We start from the raw sequence: 23582 nt of genomic DNA, 5'->3' as shown, positions 1-23582 counted from the left end.
TGTACAGTAAAGAAGTGGTTCCTGATGTTTAGTTGGAACCTCCGATATTCCAGGTTGTGCTCACTGTCTCTTGTCCTGTCACTGGGCACCACTAAAATAGCATAGCTCCATTTTCTTTGCGCTCTCTCTTCAGGTATTTACACACATTCCTAAGATTCCCCCTAAGCTTCCTCTTTGCCAGGACAACATACCAATTTTCTCAGCTCTCCTCATAGGAGAGGTGCTCCAGACCCTTGATCACCTTGGTGGCCTCTGGGACTCTGTCCTGTATGTCCATACTGGACACATACTGGGGGACCCAGAACTGGACACAGTGCTCAAGATGTGGCCTCATAAACGCAGAGCAAAGGAGAAGAACCACCTCTCTTGACCTGCTGGCCCTATGTTGCCTACTTGTAAGCAAACACTTGTATATTCTGAGATTTTTGTGGTCAACTTAAATGAATGCATAATTAATTAAGTATTTCTAAAAACTGAAAGATATGTTGTGGCAAGCTTTAACTCATAGGGCATGCAAGACTAAGAAACTTCTTATGCAACTAAATTAAATGGGCAAATTTTCTTAACAGGAAAGCCTAAACAAAGGTAACATTAAAAACATTTTGTAAGGAATTAGCTTTGGTAACTGAAATGTTCCTAATCCATAAAACAAAATTTACAGCACCACACTTAGAACAAGATATACTGCATTAGTAACATGAAATAGAAAACTAAGCCTCTCGTGGACTTTAAACATTCATATTGCAATACAAAGTATGTTGGATAAAATCTAAACAACTCAACACACAAACGACTCTAAACAACTGAAAGAAATGGGAGTTACTCTCTCCATGCAATTTTTTACCATTCGTATTCCAGTCCAAATTAGTATTTTAAAGACTGTGTGGTGTAAGCTTAATAAACTGAAATCACTAAAATACAGACGTTAGAAGACTAGTAAGTCACAGAATTTTTTCACGGTAACACTGGGTAGAATCTGTCTTGAAATACCTTGTTTATGTATTTAAGTGTTTCTTATGTAAATCTTTCTAAAATAATTTTTTTATTTTAGTTACAAATCAGCCTCCTGCAGACTAAACAACCCCAGTTTCCTGAGTTGCTCCTCATAACACTTGCTTTCTAATCCCTTCACAAGCTTTGTTCTTCTCTGAATGAATTCCAGCAACTTGATATCCTTACAGCGAGGGGATCAAAACTGAATACAGGACTCAAGGTGTGGTCTCATCAGGGCTGCATACAATGGGACAATCATTTCCCTAGAACTGCTGGTGACATTATTTCTTTTTAAATTCAGTTTAAGTCATAAATTGGCCTTTGGAAAATGTCGGGGGTATACACATAAGATCTGCACATTTGGGAAGTTGGAAGCCTGTTAGTGGAAGTGAAGGATTTATTATAATAGTTCCAAATGGTACATGAAAGCTTAGCAATTTTTAGACAAGTCTGTCTTTCCACCATAATACTTTCTTTAGATTTATGATCTAAAGTTTAGTTGCATGTTCAGGAAAAACAGAACAAAACAAGACCAAGATATTTCATTGGAAATGGAATATATGGAATTCTCCACAGAGAAAATGCAAAAACTTCACATTTCTTTTCAGAAACAAAATCATTTTGTTTTTATTTTTGATGTCTTTTTTTTTAGCTTTGTTAGAGCACATAAATAAGAGTCTGGATGAATACTGACACTATTACTCAGTTTATTTTCAAGGAGAGATACAAATTAATTGCAAAGTACCCTCTATTAGCAACAGCAGACTGTCACACTACTGCAGCAGCACAATTGCACATTTTTTCATTAAAACAAAAAAACTCTCCACTTTCCTCTAAAACAGCCTTGCCCAGAAGATTAATTTAAAACAAGAAGAAAAAACTTGTAGTATTCTAAAAATTGTCTCACCTGTAATTCATGAGAAGAATCCTGGTATAATACATTTAAAGCATCATGAGCCTGCTGAAGTTGTTGCTGTAACTGACAAATCTTCTGATCTTTTCCAAATAACTGCTCCTGAAGAGAGGCACAGCTTTGCTGCAGTTGAATTTCACTTGTTTTAACAGTTTCAAAACATAAAGTCAATTCATTATAAAGCTATGAGAGGGGGAAAGAGAAAAAAAAAATAAAAATAGCATCAATGAAGGCAGACATATAAATACAGGACAAGAGGAACTGTAACTTAAGCAACTTGGCTGCAAAGATCACGATCACTTTTGACAATTATTTCACATTTCTTGTCTTCCTGAATCCTAGCATCTTCTGTATGTTGGAAAACAGTGATTGTGACAAACCCTGAAACTAGGTCTGAAACAAGTTTTTCTAGACATGCACAACTTATATCAGAATGTTATGTTTCAACTGCTTTTTTATGGCATTTATGCACATAAATGAACACCTAAAAATCATTTTTGAATAGGTTATATTAAACTATAAAATATATATAGAAAAAAAAAAAAAAAAAGATAAAGAAAAAAAGAAAATATCACTTCCTGACTACTGAAAAAAAAAAAAAAAAAGCATCTTTACAGGCATTAGTGGCATTAAAGGATTGAGAACACAAAAGTCCATCCATTTCGGGTATAGAATAACTTAATTCTTTTTTTAACTAACATTTTAAATTGAGCTTGGGTAGCAATACAGTGAATCCACTAATGCCTCCTGCAATTTGTATAAGTGTAAAAGAGTTGATTAAATAATTATCCCTGGGAATTTTTTGGACATTAGTTATAAAATCCAAAGGTTATATTAGATGGTCTTCTCCACGACTGTTCAATTATTCTCTCATTGGAAGCAGAATATTATTTGTATTCTGCAATTATTTTATAAGAGATTACATATCCACTAATAATTTCTAGAACTCCACCTAAGTGATAACTAGCAGCATGTCCCATATAGCTGAGAAGAATAACTTATTCTGCAAGAATAAGGGAACAGCTATTCCATCAATTTTACCTCTATATTATAAAGATCTAAGAACTTTTAATACAAAATGAATTTTTTATTAAAAAAAAAAAATACAAGTCAGCTTGAAAAATAAACCCGTAGCTCAACAAACAACAGTTCACATTCTGAAGGAAATACTTGACTCTATAGCTTTACTACTCAAACACCGCAGTCCAAACATTCCTTTGATTACCCTTGTTTCTCCAAATAAACAACTTTTCCTCTGCTATTTATTCTACCATGAAATAATCTGTGCAAGGCATGTACTTCTGCAGCTGACAGTTTTCTTTGGAAGGCCCATTACTGCCATTCCTCCCAAAAGAAACTAATTAAGTATGAAAATTAGAAATTCAGAATCTTGATAATGTTTATTTGATAGACATTTTAAATTTTAAAAGTTAGTCTTTACTGTCTTGGCAGCTTTACTTAAATTCACCTAAATGATATGCTTCTTTCTCTACTTCATCTGTTTACCTTGCTTAGTATTTATAGCCTTTAGAAAAAGAATCACAACTTTTCGGTTTGGAACCTGTCTACCTATCACTTTGCACGAGATCTGCAAACAATAAATACCCTTCCTTTCCGTCTTCCTATCATTTTCTACACCCAAGGATTTCAAAGTCCACACAGGACAAGGTAATTACTTCTTTTCTACTCCCAAAGCAGATTAGAAATTATGTTGCCTAAGTTAAATTAATTCTATGTCCAGATATATTGATACTTTGACTCTTGAGTCTTAAAAATCAAACTTTTACATTGAAATTTCTTTGCCTACTGAATCTTTCTTAAATAATTAAGAGAGCTTACATCATCTCTGAAAATTCAAGTTTAAGATAAGCCAATTGCTTATGGAAATCAGCAAGTATTTCACAGCACATAAACAGTTAATTTACCAAAATATGCATTTTTAGCTAATGTCCTGCCAAATGAATGGAACATCAAGGCACGGTTACTTCCAGCTATAAGCTCATTAGCTAGATCATACCACTATGACAATTTGTTGGTTTTATGACTAGCAGCACTTAAGTGGTCATAATTATAGTATCTGAAAGGTAGCATCCTAGTAAGATGAATGGAGAACATCAAAAATATGATGCCTATTTTTTAGCTGGCAGCCACCTCCTCTAATGTAGCTAATGGGTATTTTTAGTAGTAAGCATTTGTCAGGACAAGACAAATAGCATGTCTTTTTTACTTGCATAAACTTTTCCAACCCTTCTAGCTTGAAAACAATTACAAAACACATATATTTGAAGTATAAAACTAGCTAAAAGCTAGTGTGCAAGAAACAAATTCATAGAATTCATCTTTTCACTGTTTTAATTTTTTTATTTTTTTCCCCAAACATCAATGTGCTAGTTTTTAGGACTGATATTAAAAAAGAATATTTAACTTCAGGAAATTTCAAAATTAAAATTATCTGTATGAAAAGAAATAATTTTATCTACTGTCTAGAGATAACTAGAACATCCAGGTTTCATTTTGGCTCTGTATCTTTTCATTTATTGACATGAAAACTATTTTCTGAATTGCATACATGCTTTAAGTTTATATGGTATTATGCTGGTATTTTCTGCTAATTTTTCACTTGGTTTAGAAGAAATACCACATTTAGTCACACTGCTGTAAGCACAATCCAGAACATACGAAATTGAACGACACAGCAAAATAGATCTACCATTAATAAAGATACAAAAAATCAGGTGTAGAGGTAAAAGATATAATATGGAGATCAGAGAACTACAGAGAAAGAATACTGAGTAGAAAACACAGAAGAAAGACAAAAAATATTATAAGTTATTTATCTCAGAACAGAAAAGAGGTGTGAATTCTTGACTATCCATAAGTAAGTGGTTATATCCTGCATGGACGTTACTAAAATGTGAGATTTGACCAGGAAATCATTTATTGGTCAATATGAGAGAAACAATATATTTATGTTTACAGGACAGAAAGAAAAATTAAAAGATTTTAAATCATTCTTTACACATATACACTCTATATACATATTGTGAAATTTGGTAGATAGAAAAAAGAAAACACCCACCAGTGACACAAGACTTTGTTCTGCAAAAACTGTTGCACAGACTGTACTTTCAGTATCTCTTTATAATGCCTTAAAGCTGTTCTTTCTTTGACAAGCAACATAGACTGTTATATGTAAAGGTACTTAAAAGCAAATAAAGAAAGATTAAAAGTATCTGAAGCCAGTACACTGCAATACATTTAGTCTGTATGACACAAGAGCTTTATTTATCAGACAGGAAGGAAGAGTAACTTAGCCAAAGTATAAAAATAAAAGTATCACTTATTTCTCAGCTTCCCTCAAAATTTCCTATACTGATTTAACTGATTTTACCAGAAAACAGTTTTTGATGGATATTTGAAGAGTTACTTAAAACACAAAACTCAACTACAAGAATAGGTGTGTTTAGTGCCAGTCAATCATCTAAAAATGGCAGACCAAAGCTAGAACTTCCAGGATAACCAAAATGCAGGACTCTAGAGCCTGACCAACAATTGATAAAAATATTTCAGTCTGGTAATGGTGGGATGAAGTAAAGCATTGGCATATGTTAAATATGTGTGAAGGCAAAATTAAGGCCAAGAAAGAATGAGGCATACCAATAAAAGCTAATAAAAGTAGGTAATTAGCCTATGTTATCTACTAGACTGTATATTAGTCAGAATCAGAGTGCAACTGAAAAAAAAAAAAGTGAAACAGTTGACACAAATAACCAACACTCGCATTACATAAGTGTGCAGGATTTATTTTAAAGTAGATTTAGAGTGGTCCTGCATACTGAAGCCAATTAACAGATGGAACACATTTTGCAGTTCTGTTTAATCCAAATGGAATTTAGTTAATGCTTTCATGGACTTTTCTATGATATCAACAAAAGCACAGAAAGTGGGATCAGCTGAGAGATCTCCTTAAAAAGTATACCCCTGTGAGGATCTAAGACACTAGTGTAGACTAGTGCCACTCATTAAAATGCAACCATAACCAATGATATAAAACAATAAATAAACATTAGAACTATATATAGTGTCTAAGGGCTTGTCTAAGTGCTTACCCCTAAAAAACTGTGGATCACTGCAGAGACCAGAGCAAATATGAATGCAAACATACAGTAACACTAGACATACAGTAAATAAACAAATGGAAAGAAAGTCTAAACTGAGATACCGTAAGGCTATAAGGGGAACTAATAACACTGTCACAGAAGTTCGTGTTACAAGATCACACTGCTTATGAGAATTGGAGAAGAAAAAGGACAGAAATCAGCTGGAGAAGCTCTAGGATGAAACTGAAGAGGCACTCCAGAATACAGGCTGCACCTTCACTGCACTGTACTGCCTCTGGCTTGGATGGAGCTCCCCCATTGTGACTACACAACCATTACCAATCTGATTACACATACAATTTAGAAACATTTAAATCTGATCATTCTAAATCAGACCATAGTAGGTATTACTAACAAAAATACTTAAGTTTAATCTTTTTTCTTCCTTTCTTGACATACATCTCTTCTTGCACTCTTCTCACCAGTTCACAAAATGTCTTCAATCTATGTTTTACATAATGTAAAAAAATACTGTATCATTGTCAGAAATATTAAAATAATGGTTTGAAAACAGAATTATAGACTATTTACTTATTAAAAAAAAAAAAAAAAAAGGCATTCTACGAGTAACAGTCTACAGAAATAAGCAGAGGAACTAAAGCACACTAAGAATCTCAGCACAGGATTTTTCAAACACGAAAATCATCACCTGTGAGCGCAGAGTTTAACATCGCCCTGAGAGAGCCACAGTCTACACACAACTTCTTTACTTTTAACATACAGGTACATCTAAACCCAAAATCTGCTTGCTAGTGTGAGACCAGCTGTAGTGGAATTTGATATAGAAGATATAAATAGAATAACCTAATTAATACATCTTCAAACAATAGAAAATATTGTTGCAGCTTGAACTAAAGTGCAAGTTAATCTTTACTAAAGATCTGAGTTCTGCAGAGCTTTCATCAACAAAGTGGACTACAAAAACACCAATCCACTTATTAATGATGTGGACTTTGGTAGGCTTGACTGGATAGCTAGTTTCTTTCGGTTCTTATCCTGTGTGAGAGAACATGTGTGTTTTATTCCAACTTAAGGAAGAACCTCTGTTATTACTAACATTTATAAACGTTTTTATTTTGTGGATTCAATGTTAAAAATATGCATTAAAATAAGCAGGTATATGTGATTTTTAACTATGCTTCACTGTTGTTCTTGTGGTCCCAGAGAAGACTGGCAGTGGTGAAATTTAACCTTAAGACGGCAAAGCCAGTAACTTCACATTCTGATTACATTTTCTCAGACTTGAAGGAAAGCAAACTATCTCCACACATGAACACCATGAAACTTGGAAAGGCAGCAGCAGGCACAAAATTAACGACAACATCTGAAAATGCATCTAATGCTATACTATTTTTCATCTATTTTATGGTGCACTTGATGCAAATTTTTGCAGTGCCTCCCAACTGAAAAATCTTACTTTGTTTTCTAATTATGCCAAGAATCCAACTATTGAGCAATGCCTTTCTTCATCACACACATCTAGTATTCTCTATCTGTTGTTTCAGGACACCAATTATTATTTCCTATTTAAAGACAAATAATGATATTTCCATTTCACTAAAAAGGCCTTCCACTAAGAGAATTTTAATCAGTATGATTAACAAAGAACCTAAAGGCCACATCAGATCAAGAGAAAGCACTGCATTATACAAACAAAGGCCCTAAATTGTAAATTTCAGAAAACTGTGATAAGCTAGCTAAGGAGTTCAGAATCTCTTCTTGTCTTATTATCCCTAGTATTGATTGAAGTCTCTCCACCTTGAAATTGTCGGTGAGGACAAATCTATTGAGTCTCATTAAATCCAGCACAGGAATGAAGTCCCTGGAGTATTTGGGACCACTAAAACAGATGCTATACATTTTAGAAAAATATTCCTTATCCTTGAGAATGAGAGCTACAGCTGCAATATGAAATAGATATCAATTTGTTTCCAGAAATGCTCTAACATAGAAGAGTTATTGTAGAACACAACACCCTTAAAATTTATGTTAAAAAAAGGTAGCTGTATGTCAAGTCACTGCAACTTGGTAAAACAGATTACTGATTTTTGCATATGTACGCTGCCCACTGTAGCTAGACTTGGAAGAGAATTGTGGTCCACAATGGATTTACACATAATCTGATTTAATAGAAAGGTATTTTCTTTACTCAGTCTACTGTTTTATACTACACATTAACATCAGCGCACAGAGCAGTTCTTCCTAAATGGTAGTCTGTTAAATAATGAACTTGGAGTATGTCAGCCAGCCACACTGCCTGAGCTATAGCATATACTGCCTATCTGACCACTAACAGAGAGGTCATTGATCTTGCTGTAAGGGACAATATATCATAGGATGCACGCACTGATAGGCTCAATGCCATTTGGAGCAGTTGGAAAATATTCCTCTGTGAGTATGTCTATGGAATAGCTGACACGTCCTTATCTAGCTGTTACAGCCAGCATATTATTAACGCATGGAAGACAAACAGAACACACATTTGTCTGCAATAGTTTGCCTCTCTCATTCAAGGAAAAAACAGGTATTTGTATTATTTTTATAGATGCTGAATTTTCCAAAGGCCTGCTGTGACTTCAGAACTGTGTAACTTATGATTTGGGAACTACATGTTCCTTTGAAGCAATTACGGTTTGTTATTTTATACAGTTTACTGATCAGAAGTATAGAATATCCTATAAAAGAACAACTCCTCCTTTTCCCCTCAAAGATCTCTTGCCTCGGTTTACCAAATGCTTTAGAGGATCTATTTGACTTAAAAAACTTCCTTTCTTATGCATATTTTTATAAAAAACAAAAAGAGCACATTTCTTCCAGGTATAAAACACCTAGATGTTTTGAGAAATGCTGAAAGACAGTTTATCAGTTCCAGAACAGTCAATTGTCAAAATAGTTCATTTGTCTTTTTCTGGATGCAAACCTTACTCCTCTATGTTGGAAAATAAATAAATAAATAAATTGAATTCTACACCTTCAAAATTGTGTATTTCAGGGCACGACTGAGTTGAAGTTCTTGCCTTATCTGCAAAGCTAAAATATTTCTGTTCTTGTTGTATCACCAAGTAAGCTGAACTCTTAAGTTCTGCTAAGAGAGACCAAGAACTCTGCTTTCTGAAGCAGTCATGGATTTTGAACTACGCCTAATTTAGAAGAGGCTTGTCCAAACAGCTTTGCAAGCATACCCATCAATTTTCTATAATACAAAAATAACTTATACTAGCAAAATTATTTTTCATAGTATAGGTTAAAGTCCTTCCCCAAATGAAATAAAGTATGCTGGCAAAACCACTATTTTGCAGGGTAAATTTAACTTTTTATAAAAAGTTTTTTTCATGTTTTAAAACAGTCTCAGGAAAATCCAAATGTTTTTTTCCCTTATATATTGCAAAACTAGTCTCAGAAGAACACTTCTAAGCCCTATAAACATTGATGAAGAGAGTTTATATTATCTTCACTTATGTCAATTTTTTTTTGAGTGACTCTTCAAAGGATCCATTTTAACAGCCACAGAAGCATTGACTGGAGGATGAAAAAGAAAGAAATAGCAATACCTGATACCTAAAATTCTGTATCTTAAAAAAAAATAAATCCATAATTTACTTTGTCTTGCCCCAGATTGACAGAACTCCTCCTGCCCTGTACATGTGCAGAATAACTCTGACAGAAGTCTACTTGTAGTTTGGTTGGGCTACTATTACAGTGAACAGAAGACAATGTCTAGAAACTGGAAGTCCAGTGCAGTATTATATATATAGCTGTACACTGTACTTTTGTACATTTAACTACGCAAGAATGTGCTGAGCCTAAAATGCTATAAAATATTAACCAAAAGTGTCTTTAGAACTCCAGTACTGATGCTGCCTCGACTTATGCCCATCTTCAGAATTTTAGCACGCTCTACATACTGTAGGTTAGATGAAAAAGGGAAAACAGTTCCAAAATTGGTGGGAAGTACATGAAAGTTATATACGTCTTCTTCTCAATGTCTCTAAAAAGGAATGAAACCTATCTCCTGTGTTTCTTACAGACTGAAAAACACATCCCAATCACATTTGTCACACACAAAACAAGAAATTTTGGGTAGTATACATGTGTCAGCTCTTCATGGTTATCATTTATTCATCAAAAATGTAAAGTCTGTTCCTTAAATGTTAAATATAGCTATGATTTTTTTCAATTAGCTATCCACATAAAAAGCTGTCACAGTAATATTTTTTTCAAATTATTTTTGATTCATAAAGTTTTTGCATTTTGGAAAAAAAAAAAAAAAAGACACCAAATCCTTAAACTAGTAAAATTGATAGAGATTCACACAAAGACATGATTTACAGATGAAAGGAATTTCTTCTCCTAATTTACCAACAACAAATTTATCAAATGAAACCTCTGAAGAGGAAGAAGAAAAATATACATAACATAAGTTTATATAAATTTGGTATGTGTAGCAATTCACTTCTATTTTTCCTCAGACACCTTTCCTTAAGTAAACCTTAAGGCTCATTAATTCAAGATAAGCAAGAGGCCATATATTCTGGGATATAATTAGGCCAAAAAACAGTGTTACCCAGCCAACCATATTTTGGTAGCAAGAATACAGAGATCCAAAGGACACAACACTACACAGTGCTTTTATTACTCTGTTCATTGATATTGGATAGGCAGGTATATGAACCCTGTGATCATAAAAGAGGCTGGCATACTTTTTGGTACGATGTTGTTTCAGCTGTGTGCGCATCCTCTTGGTCCTTCAATACTTTTTGTGTATCGGTATTAAGAGCCTGAAGCTGCTGTATCAGCTCGGCCTGCTGTGCTGTATGTGTGATGTTTTGTCTGTAAAGATTCTGCAGCTCCTGTAACTCCTTCCTGTGCAAAGCAAGCAATAAAGAGAAATTAAGAAAAGAATAACAATGACCTTTGTTAAACAATTGTGTTCAAATCATTTTACTGTAGATAACGAGCTTCCTATTTTCATTTATTTTTCTGTCAATTGCCTTATAAACAATAGAAGATAAATATAAAATATTTATCGCATGCTTTTGTGAAATATCTACAAAACAGTTAAGTTTCAGAATGGAATGTCTTTCAATTTTCTTCTAATGCTCTAACTGCTCTAAAATAAATGGATTTTCATTACTGCATCAACACTTTCTAATCAATATTCAGTTAACTCTTTAGCTGTTAGGTGTCAAAATGTGAAATATTTAGAACATGCAGACTGTAAAGTAAGTTTTCTTTTTGTTGCTGTTGTTTTTAACTAAAACAATGAGAAGAAAAGATAAAAGATTATCCTAACTTGTATGTGTAAAGCAATTCTCTTTTCTGAAATGCATCTACTTCTTGGACCCATTAAGTATGTCTTGTGACAGATTCATTTCTGACTGTAGATACAGCATATTGCAATAATCACATGCAAAATAAGGAGAGTTTGGTGCGTACTGCATAACATAATATAACAATTAAAGCTCTATAAACATAATAATAGGAATTGTGTTGTAGTGCAATAAGAAGCTGGATCTAGTAAAATAACTCTGCTTGAGAATTTTATTGTACTGAGATAGATCTTATAAATTAAGGCAGAAGTGAAGACCTGAAGAACTGTTACTGTAAACCATCATTAAAAACTTGGAATATTTGCTGTAGCATATGTCAAAACTTCAGCCAACTCATTTTTTGTATATTTTTTTTTCTACTTAATCCCATTTAATTCACAATCACATTCCAGAGTAGTGTTAAGTACAGATACCAAAATGTAAATTTAACCCTCAACTAATTTTCTCCCTAATATCCTCAAAGAGTTTTCTCACTGACCTCCAACATAGACATGACTTCTCTGCACCTACAATTATCATTAACAACAAAAATTATCATTACATTTTTATAATATTGTTGGAGATGTCCAGACAAAAATTATTATACAAAAAAAATATATGCAGAAAAAACAACTTTCATGTGTTTTTCTGAGAAATCTCAGAATGACAAAGCAACCATTTTAAAAGAACTTTCAAAATAAAACACTGATAGCAGGGAATTTTTTTTTATTTCTTAAGACTCGTCCCACTACTTAATATGTTAACACTTCACTAAGTAGTACATCATCTGAATAATTACATAAAAATTGAAATTAAATGTACCACAATAGCACAGTCAGACACCTTAATGTTATAAAACAAAAGAGCTGTTAAAAATGTCTGTCAATAAGACAATACAAGAGAATACTTATGGGCATGCTTACTTCACAGTATTTGAGTCCTACTTTTTTCAATGACATTTAAAGTCACACCTCAAAGATAATAATGGTAGAGATGCAGCAAGGACTCTTTATGTTACAAAATGGAAGTACAACTGCACATGTACTAATTTAATTCTGTTCACAAACACAGCAACAGGACTGGAAACACAGTGGTATATTAGCACTTCCCAACACCCTGTACATAGGCATCCAACCAAGCACTTCAGTATTATCTCCCAGACTGTGAGCATATACTAGAAAATGACACAGTTTTGCGCTGCAATTAAAACAGAGACTTTGTTAGTTTTGCACAGGTTTTCCAATCAGATCTTCATTTTGTTGTGGAAGGGAAGAAAATATGATAACGTTGAATCCTCAGATACTGCTGGAAATGTTGGTAGTAGCCATTGCAAAGACCTCTCTGCTATATTGCTGCTCTTTAATTTGTATGCAAACATCAATGCAGTTATCTGTGTCTGTCGCCTGAGACTGCACAGTATTATGTGTTCTCTAATGGCCAGCCCATGAAGTGTATTAAGGTCAATGGGAATCTTTCTGTTGACTTCATCAGGCTTTGAGTCATATCCGAAACAGGAGGGGTTGTGGGGGAGCTAAACCTTGCAGCCATCCAAGAACTGCCGCACAGTCAGAGCACAGCTGCTTCGCTCATGTTAAATTCAAGGACTACAAAATGTAAGAGAACTCGCTCACAGGTCCATTACTCCGCATTACAATGAATCAAATCAAACCTTGCTCCTCCGTACATGTACCCAAACTTGCTAGGGGTGTTGTTTTCTTAATGTTTTTGTTGTTGTTTGCTTTTGTGGTTGGATTTTTTTTTTTTATGTTTGTTTTGAGTAAAAGGTTATACAAACCAAAACAGTTGCCATCTGGAAAGTCCTCTAAACACAAAAATACACGAGCACTGTATTTAATTTGCAATTGCACATTACAACTGCTTTGTCCTATTCACTGAATGAGACAATATTTTTAGACCGTAAATCCACAATGGGAACTTTCTTTTATTTCATTTTTATACAGGGATGAGAAAATGATGCACAATCTAACCAGGAATTCAGCACCAATGGAATTCAGCAATGCAAGTAAGTTCACACAGTGAAGCACCTTTGATGACAGACCAGCTTGGTTAGGAGAGCTTTAAAGTAGAAACATTTAGAGATGATAGCCAACTACCAAGCAAGGGACCCATGGCCCAGCTTGGCAAGCTGTGGGGTGCAGAGTGACATGACAGGAAAGACCTTGTGATGAACAATACAAGGCTCACGGGGAAACACCTCAAGCATATGGACATAAATAAGGGAGTGCTGACAGGACACCAGTGTGTGGGAGGCTCCTAATGTCTTCCTGGGAAACCAGCACCATCGGGCACCCATCTTAAGCTGCAGTGGAGGAGGACTGGGTTAGGGAATATTTAAACAAACAAGACATACTGCCCATGGGGCCTTACGCAGTGCACTTAATAGTGCATAAAGAGGTTCAATTATCTTTGAATGGTCAACAGGTGAAGTTCCTGAGGACTTGAAGAACTCATGTCACTCCTACCTTCAAGAAGAAAGATCTGGGAAGCTAGAGGGCTCAGACTCACGTCAGTTTCTGGGAAGGTGATGGAGCACATAAAGGATAAGAATATCATTGGGAGCAGTCAGCATGAATTTATAAATGGGAGATGATGCTTAACTGTCAGACTTCTCCGATGACTTGCTCGGTGAACAAGGGGAGAACAGTGGATGATTTTTATCTTGATTCCAGGAAAGATCTTGACCCTGTAACCTATAAAATACTGGTGGACAGACTGATGAGGGGTAGACTAGATAAGTGAGCAGTAAGGTGGATTCACATCCAGACAAACTACCAAGTTCAAAGTGTTGTGATCAGATACACAAAGAACAGGTACCAGGCACTAGTGGAGTATCCCAGGTGCCAACAAGGGGTCAAGTACTATTTAACATCTTCATTAATGACCAAGACAATGGGATAGAGTGCATCCTATGATTTGCAGATGACAAAGCTGGCAGGAGTGGCTGTTGCACCAGATGGTTGTGCTGCTATTTGGAGGGATTGTGAGAGGCTGGACAAATGGACAACGGGAACCTTATAAAGTTCAACAAAGGAAATTGAAAAGTACTCTGGCTGGGGAGGAATAAACCCACCCACGTGCATGGGCTAGGGACCTGAACAGCTGGAAAGCTGTTGCTTGGTAGAAAATTCCCTGGGGATCCTGAAGTAGACTGTGAGTCAGCAATGTGCTCTTGTGGCAAAAAAGACTAACAGCATCGCAAGCCGCACTGAAAAAAGCAGTACCAGCAGGATGGAAAGGTGACTTTCTATTCAGAACTGATGAGACACACCTGGGCTCCTGAGTGTAAGAGACATGGAAATACTGAAGCAAGTCCAGTGAAAGGCCACAGAGATGATGAAAGGTTTGGAGCATCTGCCCTAACAAGAAGAGACTGATAAAAGCTGAGACTGTCCAGCTTGGAGAAGAGAAAGCTCAGAAGGATATTACCAACATTTATGAATACCTGATGGAAGGGTATAAAGAAGATGCATAGTCTCTTCTCAGCAGCTTACAGTAATAGCAAAAGAGGCAATGAACAGAAATTAAAAACACATTCCATAGTTTTGGCTGGGATAGAGTTAATTTTCTCTCTAGAGGTTCATATGATGCTGTGGTTTGGATTTTTGATGAAAATAGTGGTGATATCACACCAATGTTTAGTTGCTGCAGAGCAGTGCTCACACAGAGCCAAGACCTTTTCAGCTCCTCATGCTGCCCTGACTGTGAGGAGCCTGGGGTGCAAAAGGAGCTGGGGGTGGATGAAGCCAGGACAGCTGGCCCAGGCTGGCCAAAGGGGTGTCCCACACCCATGTGGTGTCATGCTCAGCAACAACAGCTGGGGTAAGGGAGGAGAAGAGGAGGGGGGGACATTCAGAGTGATGGCATTTGTCTTCGCAAGAAGCCATTCCACGTGCTGAGCCCTGCTTTCCTGGAAGTGGCTGAACACCTGCCTGCTGTGGGAAGTGGCGAATGGATTCCTGGTTTGGCTTTGCTTACATACGCAGCTTTTGCTTTGTTTGGTGAGCTGTCCTTATCTCAGCCCATGAGTTCCCGCACTTTCACCTCTCTGATTCTCTCCCCCATCCCACCTGGGGACAGTGAGCGAGCGGCTCTGTGGGGCTGAGCTGCCTGCCGGGGCTTAAAGCACAACAACGTGACATTCCAATTAAATGTAAGAAAAATGTTTTTATACTGTGAGACTGGTCCAACACAAACAGGCTACTCAGAGAGGCTGTGGAGTCTCCACACTGGAGATATTTAAACTTAACTAGACACCATCCTAGATAGACGTCTATAGGTGACCCTGCAGGAGCAGGAGGCCAGACGTGCTGGAGCTGAGGAACAGCCTCCAGAACTCTCTGCCAGCCTCAGCCTCTCAGGGATTCTTTTTGATTCTGCTACTAATTTGCTTTGAGTGTGCTCTAAAAGTGTATACAAAATCAGCACCATGATAATCAGATAAATAGTTACAAGATAAAAATTAATTTCTGATCAAAATATCTACTAATACGCATGCCCAAATCACCAAACTACTAAGCACTCCACAGGACACACAACTGCCTGTCACTGCAGTAGGTTATAGATATCAACTGCTAAGTAAAATGGTACTCTCAAGTGAGCATGGAACAGAAGAAATAATGAAAAATTACAAATTGGATGTTATTAAGGTCATAATAGACACTGAAAATGTATGTGCCTACATTCACACACACACACACACATATATATATACACAAATACATCTATACGTATAATTTTTAAAGTGTACGTGGATGTTTATATGTACATATACAAGGAGGATATACACACACAAATATAAACACAAACACCATGACACACTGAGTAGTATTTAACTCCATTTAATACTGAGATTATTACTGAGATTAAAACAAAATAAATGAAAAAGACAACCTTTCTTAGATTAGAATCTAGCATGGTAAAACCTACACAATGTGAAACCAAGAAATGTACAGAAAGTGAGCTATGTCCTGCAAGTCACAGTGAGGAGCCTGCCATGAAAAAATGTCATTTTTTTCACAAGTCAAAATAGAGGAGCAGAACTAAATTATTTCATCCACAGAAATAAGATTACGGTAACCTAAGAAGCTTTTGCTTTAAACATTGCAAATATTTAGGCAATTGCTTCAACATTAGTATTTTGGAATTGCAGAAGAATCTTAAAATCTTTTTCATCAGAAACAATCAAGGAAAACTGTTGATTCAGAAAGAAAAATGACTTTGAGATGCTGATCTATACTTTTTAGACACACACTTCTAAAAAAAATGACTTTTTAGAATGCTAGAGAAGAAAGGTGAAACAGAAATAATTTATTTTAAAACAAAAAAACTGCTGAACATAAAACTGAATAATAGTAATGGGAAAAATACAACATTACAAAAAATGCGTGACGTTGACTGGAGTTTCATAAAACTAATTATAGGAAAGACCTATATTAAAAAATTATTTTTCATGTTTATGAAACACAAGCACAATTCAAAGTAGTTAAGTATACTCCAAAATCTTTTGAACTAGCTACATCTATGTCTCCTTCTGAATGGCATTTTTCTTGTTCTCTGGAAAAAAATAAATAATGGGAGAGGAAAAAGAGCAATGAATAAGAAAGAAATAATACGGATCATACAGAGTTTAGTTCACAAGGAACTGCTTAGAAGTATGAACTCACCAATACAATCAAATTATATTTGAACACATTAGACACTATCAATGAAACACGAGTACTCATTCACATCTTTGATTCAGAAATCCAACATATTTTAAATACTTCTAAATACCACGGCAATTATGTGCCAATAAACATATTCAAATTAAAAAAAAAAAAAAAGTCACTAGTTTAAAGTAAAGCCATAAATAAAATTGCACTTAATTTGTTCTTAAATAAATAAACTACCTTTAGTTTCACGTAAGATAATTCTGGACTGAAATCCTTTTCATCACCACAGTACAAATAGAATTCAGGGACTTTAAGACTAATTTGTAACACCCTAATTAGGCATTGAAACTGTCATTAGACATACTGTATTTGAAATAGATTAGAAATGGAAAAAAAAATCTACATTTCCATGTAAAAACAGAAAAAAGAACTTGTAAACAGAAACAACATTTTTAATTTAGGGAGACCAGATCTGTGAAGAACCTATATGCCTACAACCCAGAACTTTAAAAAAGCATGTCTTGCATCATGTTTCAAATTGATACAATGAAGAAATCCTTTGGATTGATATAAAGGTCGTTTTTCTGGATAAAGGAAAGATGTAAATTATGCACATATTATAGCATAAATAGCTCTTTGCATCAAAGTAGGAGTATTCTGTGAAACAGGACTACAAACCCTCTGGAGCCAGATAAGCAACTGTTCAGTTTGGATTTCCTATAATTAGCTGGGACCATCAGTGAGGACATGGAAAAGTGAAGTGCTGAGTAAGAGCTGTCACATAATTAGCTATTGCTTGTTCTTCTTGTTTTCAAATTATTTTTTAAAATTTGCTTTTTACTGTTTCTTAAAGCTCACTCAACTTGTTATGTAAACTCAGCTGTTTGACTGCCTCCCAGTGTACCTCCATTTGGATATCTGAAATGATTACAGAGAACTCAGGAGGAGGCTGAACCAACTGGAGGATGATGCTGAAATACAGCCTGCCTCTTAGAGTAGCTGGAATAATACTTAACTCCTTCATAAGATAACTCTTCAGTCTACGGTATTGACCTAATTGACTTTTTTTTTTTTTTTTCTGATGAGTTACTTAAGAAAATAACTGCAATTTTCAGATTATTTTAAAGGATTTAAGTCTCACTCTGATAGGGCTAACTATGAATGGTGGCTCCACAATGAGAAATAATGGGCCACCACTATGCTTGGTTCAGGAATGAGAACTCTCAAAGAATGCATAAAATACGATTTTCCCAAGACTAGAAAGCAACAATGAACAGCAGAAATGCCAAAGGACTGAGCAGAAAGACACTGGGGACATCTGCATGCTAACGTTGTGTAAAAACTCAAGGACTAGTTTAAAATGAGGCAGTTTGGGTTGTTCAAACAGTCTTTTTTGTAGAAAGGGGGAAATCATCTAAGAAGCAGCCTTATGCTTTTCAAGTTAAGACTCCTTTAGAGACAGAGACCTCTCACAACCAATAGGTTGACATTACATAAAGACAGTACAAACTGGAATGCAGCAAAAGTCAGGTATTTGACACTTGTCCTGACAGTAACCATTCTTAAGATTCATACTATTGTTTAGGGTAGAGATAGCTCCAGTGCTCATATCTGAAAAGACTGAAGTAATGTTTTCTCCTATCCTTTGAGGATAATATTAAATAAAATACTTACATCCTGTACACTCTAACAGTTTTAGAGTAAGACGTGGCTTCTCAGAGATGTAAATGATATGAGTAGCTATGGTCACTCCAGAACCTATATAACTGCATTGCAAATAGCATTCATCACATCCACCACCTTAGGTGACATTGTTGGCTTTTTTTCATCACCACAGTTTTGGTGAATGCTGGGATTCTGAAAACCTCAGTTACTCCTCTTACCAAGGGAATATAAGAAGGTTTGGGGTAATTCAAGAAATCTCTAGATTCCATTACCTGTAATTTAGAAATACAATACTGTGACAGGCACTATGAATTATGGCTTCTCAAGGGAATGGCATAGATACCATGAAATGGTTTACAGCACACAGAAAAGAATAACCCAAAAATCCCACAGCAGCGAAATAAGGGCCAAGTAGAAATCTGACTGCCTCATAATTTACAGCATGGAGGTAAGCAGAAAGAGCAGAAGGGAGAAAAAATAAAAACAAGCAATATTGTTACCAAAAGAAAGTCCTTGTAAAATGGTCAATAATAGATTTAGGCTAGAAACTGATCAAACGAACAAACCCCTGGAACATGCTTCAAGTACAAACATGGAGGAAAGAAATTCTAATTTCTCTTAAAACAAGGCTTGATATATCTTCAAACAGTTTAATATTGCCTGGATACTTGTGACAGCAGCAGACAAGTCTGAGTCAAGCAGGCCTTTCCAGTTTGATGTCCCAAGTTCTGCCAGAGCTCTGTGCCACTGAGACATAGACCATCAGTGAGTGCTGAGCAGTAAGCACAAAGTTCCAAATCCTGATATTTAGCATAATTTAAAACAAAAATCACAAATATGCAACAGGATTAATTTTCAGAAATGAACTGCAGGATTTAGCATTCTTCAAGAACATAAAAATGGAAAGGCTACCAGGGATTCTAAACATCCAGAAAATCTGTACTGAAGATAAGCATGAAAAATATAACAATGAAATGCATTTCATAGCTACTCTGGGAGTTAGAAACTAAACCCAGTGAATCAAAAATGCTTTGGGGGGAAAAAAAAATAAATTAAAGAAAGGTGGCAACTTCTTGATTTTTGAAGATATCTGCCATGCAGAGGATGGGTTCTGTAAAAACTGGCGGTTCACAGGTCCTAGAATATTTACCTTCCATCGCTCAGAAGTATGTGACAGACTTTTGATTTATGCTGGGTGGGACTTTCAAAAACACCTGCTATTCTCTAGGACCAGAGTACTGAAAAAATTTAGTCCCTGTTAATTCACCACCAATTGCCTCCTAGATAAAATATCTCCCTTAGTGACAGCAGACATAGCAACTGTTTAACTGAAAAAACAATCCTGCTAACAAACTGGCAGATATGCAGAACAGAGCAAGAAATTAAAATGGCACAAGAAACAGAGCACCAGACCAGTTTGCACCTAGACCCTTAGAGACTTTCTTTCCAATTGATTTGAACATCTGCCTTACAAATTTCAGACAGTATTACAAAGTTATAGAGGTGACAGCCGAAATAATGTTTTTCTCTATCTTCCTGTACTACATATGAAGGAAGATACCAAAAGAAAGAAGCCAGCTTCACTCCTTTTCTCCTCCAGAGCTTGTTTCTAATTAGGACTGTACTTCTCATCTATTTTCAGAAAAGGGAAGGGCGGGAAAGGCAAGCATGCAGTAGACAGGGAGAGATGAAACAGAGCAGTGGGGAGGAAAGAGAAAGATTTGCAAGTCTTTTCCACCTCCAAAAGTTTGAAATGGCTGATGGGAGGTAGCAAGGGAGATAGGGTATTTTCCACATTATTTGTCAAATAATTTTTTTGCCAGCATGAATGTAACACTGAAAATTCAACGTGATACATTAATAACACTAAGTTTTAAACAAGGATAACAACAACAGCAAAAAATATATCAGTTACCAAAAAAAAAAGAGGAACAACCAAACACTTCAGTCATGAAGTCAACACAGTTCCAAGATCCTGAACTGGGATGAGTAGGCTGATCCAAAGACTTTTTTTTCCTCATAGCTTTTTTCTCTCTTATCCTATTGTTGTTGCTTTCTTTCAATTAAGTAAGACTTTGCCTTTTTAATTAAAAGCCAACAGAAATAGTTTATCTACATACCTTAGGAAAATAAAGAACAATTTTAATGTTCTGTATCACAAGAAAAAAAAAAAAAAAGCATAACTCACATACTAGTAATGTGGAAAAACATGATTAGTGATCACAATGCAAGTTAAACAGATTTGACAGAAATCATTTGAGCACATAGGAAAAACACAATCAGTTTGCTAAAGTTGCAGTTTACTCTTCTCCATCAATTTGAAAGTTTGTTTGCATGGATAAACATACAGAAAAAGACCTCAAACAATTCAAAAGACATGTGTTGGAGTATTTTTTGTTACCTCATGTTCAAAAAAAAAAGCATTTATTTCAATTACATGTTTTATAAATGATATCTGTCTGTTACAAATCCTAGGAGGCTCTTCTCTAATAAATAACAAAGAATTCATTTTGAGAAATTTTAAGTTCAGCGACTTGGCCAAGTCAGTCTGTAATATCCTCAACTTGAGGATATTACAACTTGAGGATATTGCACTTATGTTCCGGATTCAGTGTAAGAACAAGGTGTGTGAGACTTCTAATAAAGCTCATATCACTACACTTTGAACCTTAGTAGAGGCCTACACATAAACTCTTGCTGACTTTTCAGATTTTACTCTAATTAAAAAGCTTAAGTTAGGTTCAAAACTTTCCCAAATTTAGGTCAGATAGCCTCTCCAGCTGAATGTCTGTCACTGATTGTATTGGTATTTTTTTGCTTGCAGTGGAGATTGGTCGTTCTCTGACCCAATACTATTATCAGAAAGAGTCCACATGAACTGCCAGCTACTAGAACACCTCCAAAAATTTTACATTTTGTGTAAAAGCATGCTATGAATGTACACCGTTACACAGAAGTACTTCTAATTCAAGATAACGCTTTACAAATGGACCAACAGTCTTTTTGAGAACATTCAGGGTTCAAGTTAATGAAAACATGCAATACTTACTTAGTCATGGTCATATCACATTCTTTTTGGGAAAGTTCTTCCTGTTTCACAGCTAGCTGAGATGACAAGTTACTGCATTTACTGTTTAATTCTTTCATTTGTTCTCTTGCATCTGTTAAATCAGTTTCCAAATTCTGCAAAGAAAACATTTAATATATATTAAAAGTAATATACATCACAGAGTTAAAACCTCCTAAAATCTATCCATGTAACCTACATATATAGACACATGGATGTGCACATATGTACGCATATATATTAATTGTGGTCTAAGCAAATATATAGGTATACGTGTATGTGTGCATATATGAAGAATGTGAAACCCCAGAAAAAAGTTGCACGTCAAGTTTTAGATGGACCCCTATTCTAAGAAGTTATCTGTAGTTCACTTGTCGCACATAAGAGAATCCTGAATCAAATCCTTGCAAAGCAATACTAGACTATTTGACTACTGATTAAACCTTGCTTTTGGTTTTTATTATTTAAATTTCTCAAAGACTGTACAATACCACACACAGAAACTAAGACTCCAGGATAGAGATTTGTTTTTGAGGTTCCTTGTCAGTCTCAGATGCTCTGACTTTGCACTTCCAATTCAGGAAAAGAAATGGCATACAAAAAAAAACTTATGGGAATGCTCATTGAAAACAGTGTAAACAAGCAATACTTTGTCTTTCACAGTAAGCCTTGCTGTGAAAGTTGCACAGTATAAGGTGTATCTGGGAATATAACAGCAAGGCAGCTTACTCAAGCAGCACTCAGATGTCTGTACATAGTGACCTCACCAGAGTTCTGTGGAGGTTTAGCAGCTCAGAATGGTACTTCAGTCCTTAAGAAGCTTTGCATGACTATTCTCCTAGGGTATTCTGAGGCAAGAATGGAAATAGTGGCACTACAGTAGTATCTAGAGCAGAGTTTCAGAAAGGGGCAATAACTTCAGACCTACTTCAGTATCACACAGTATAAACACAATCATTTATTCTTAATAATGCAAGTACTCTAAGATTCATCTATAATTTAAAATAAATATGTCCTACTAGGATACTGTCCCAAATCTATGGCCAATTGTACGTTAGTCTATCTTCCAGACTTCGAGACTACAGACTACAGACTAGGTCAAACAAAACTGCACAGAAACAAAAAGTGCTCAGATTTCCCTTTAAGCAACAATACATTGAATATTGAAGGTATCAACATATTTTTGTAGCTGAAACATAGTTCACTAAAATTATTCACTTAAGAGTAGTGAATAATTAACTGTCTTGCTTTAAAACAGCATAAAACTGTGTTACGCATATTCAGATGTATCAGAAGCGTACTACAATTAAGTTCTTTGAATTTTGACAAGAATTATCATATCCGGTTAATAACAGTAACATTAATTTGGGGGAAATAGCAACGAATGAATGAAGCAGAAAAACTACTTGCTTCATGATAAATCTCAAGTTATATGCCAGGTGTACCCCACTGATGAGTCATCATTCAATCCTAAAGGCTATTTTTTGGATAACAGAGATTACTTGTTCTCAAACAACAAAAGATTCCAGAATGATAGGAAAAAGTTCATTCTATCAACACATGAAAATGTTCAAATGTTATAAGGTTTGCAATGTAATAAGCTAAATAATTTAGGGTTTCTCCTGAGTCTTGTTTTTTCTCCAGCACTAAGAAGTTATTGTGGATTGAGACGATGATTGCCAGTTTACAAACTTGAAATTAACAAAAATGACAATAGCTCATATTTTCTGTGAATAAATCCTATTTGTGCGTCTCACATACTATGCTAATGAGTAGTAGATAATTTTCATGATATAGATTAAA

General features: G+C 35.3%; 1 protein-coding gene across 4 annotated transcripts in view; it reads right to left on the bottom strand.

Annotated features, from left to right (window-relative positions):
• The window catches only part of CNTLN (centlein), a 203810-nt gene that overhangs the window by 122681 nt on the left and 57547 nt on the right, over positions 1 to 23582 (bottom strand). For all 4 annotated transcript variants that reach the window (XM_082783244.1, XM_082783245.1, XM_082783246.1 and 1 more), the window contains exons 6-8: positions 21762 to 21895; positions 10767 to 10929; positions 1901 to 2089 (exon numbers count right to left, since the gene is read on the bottom strand). In XM_082783244.1, the coding sequence (XP_082639370.1) occupies positions 1901 to 2089; positions 10767 to 10929; positions 21762 to 21895 (486 nt within the window). The remainder of the gene's footprint in view (positions 1 to 1900; positions 2090 to 10766; positions 10930 to 21761; positions 21896 to 23582) is intronic.

The sequence above is a fragment of the Aythya marila genome, assembly GCF_965140915.1.
Source record: "Aythya marila genome assembly, chromosome: Z".
NCBI classification, from domain to species: Eukaryota; Metazoa; Chordata; class Aves; order Anseriformes; family Anatidae; genus Aythya; species Aythya marila.
Note: the sequence above shows the minus strand (reverse complement) of the source record. Positions and strands in the feature narration are given on the sequence as shown.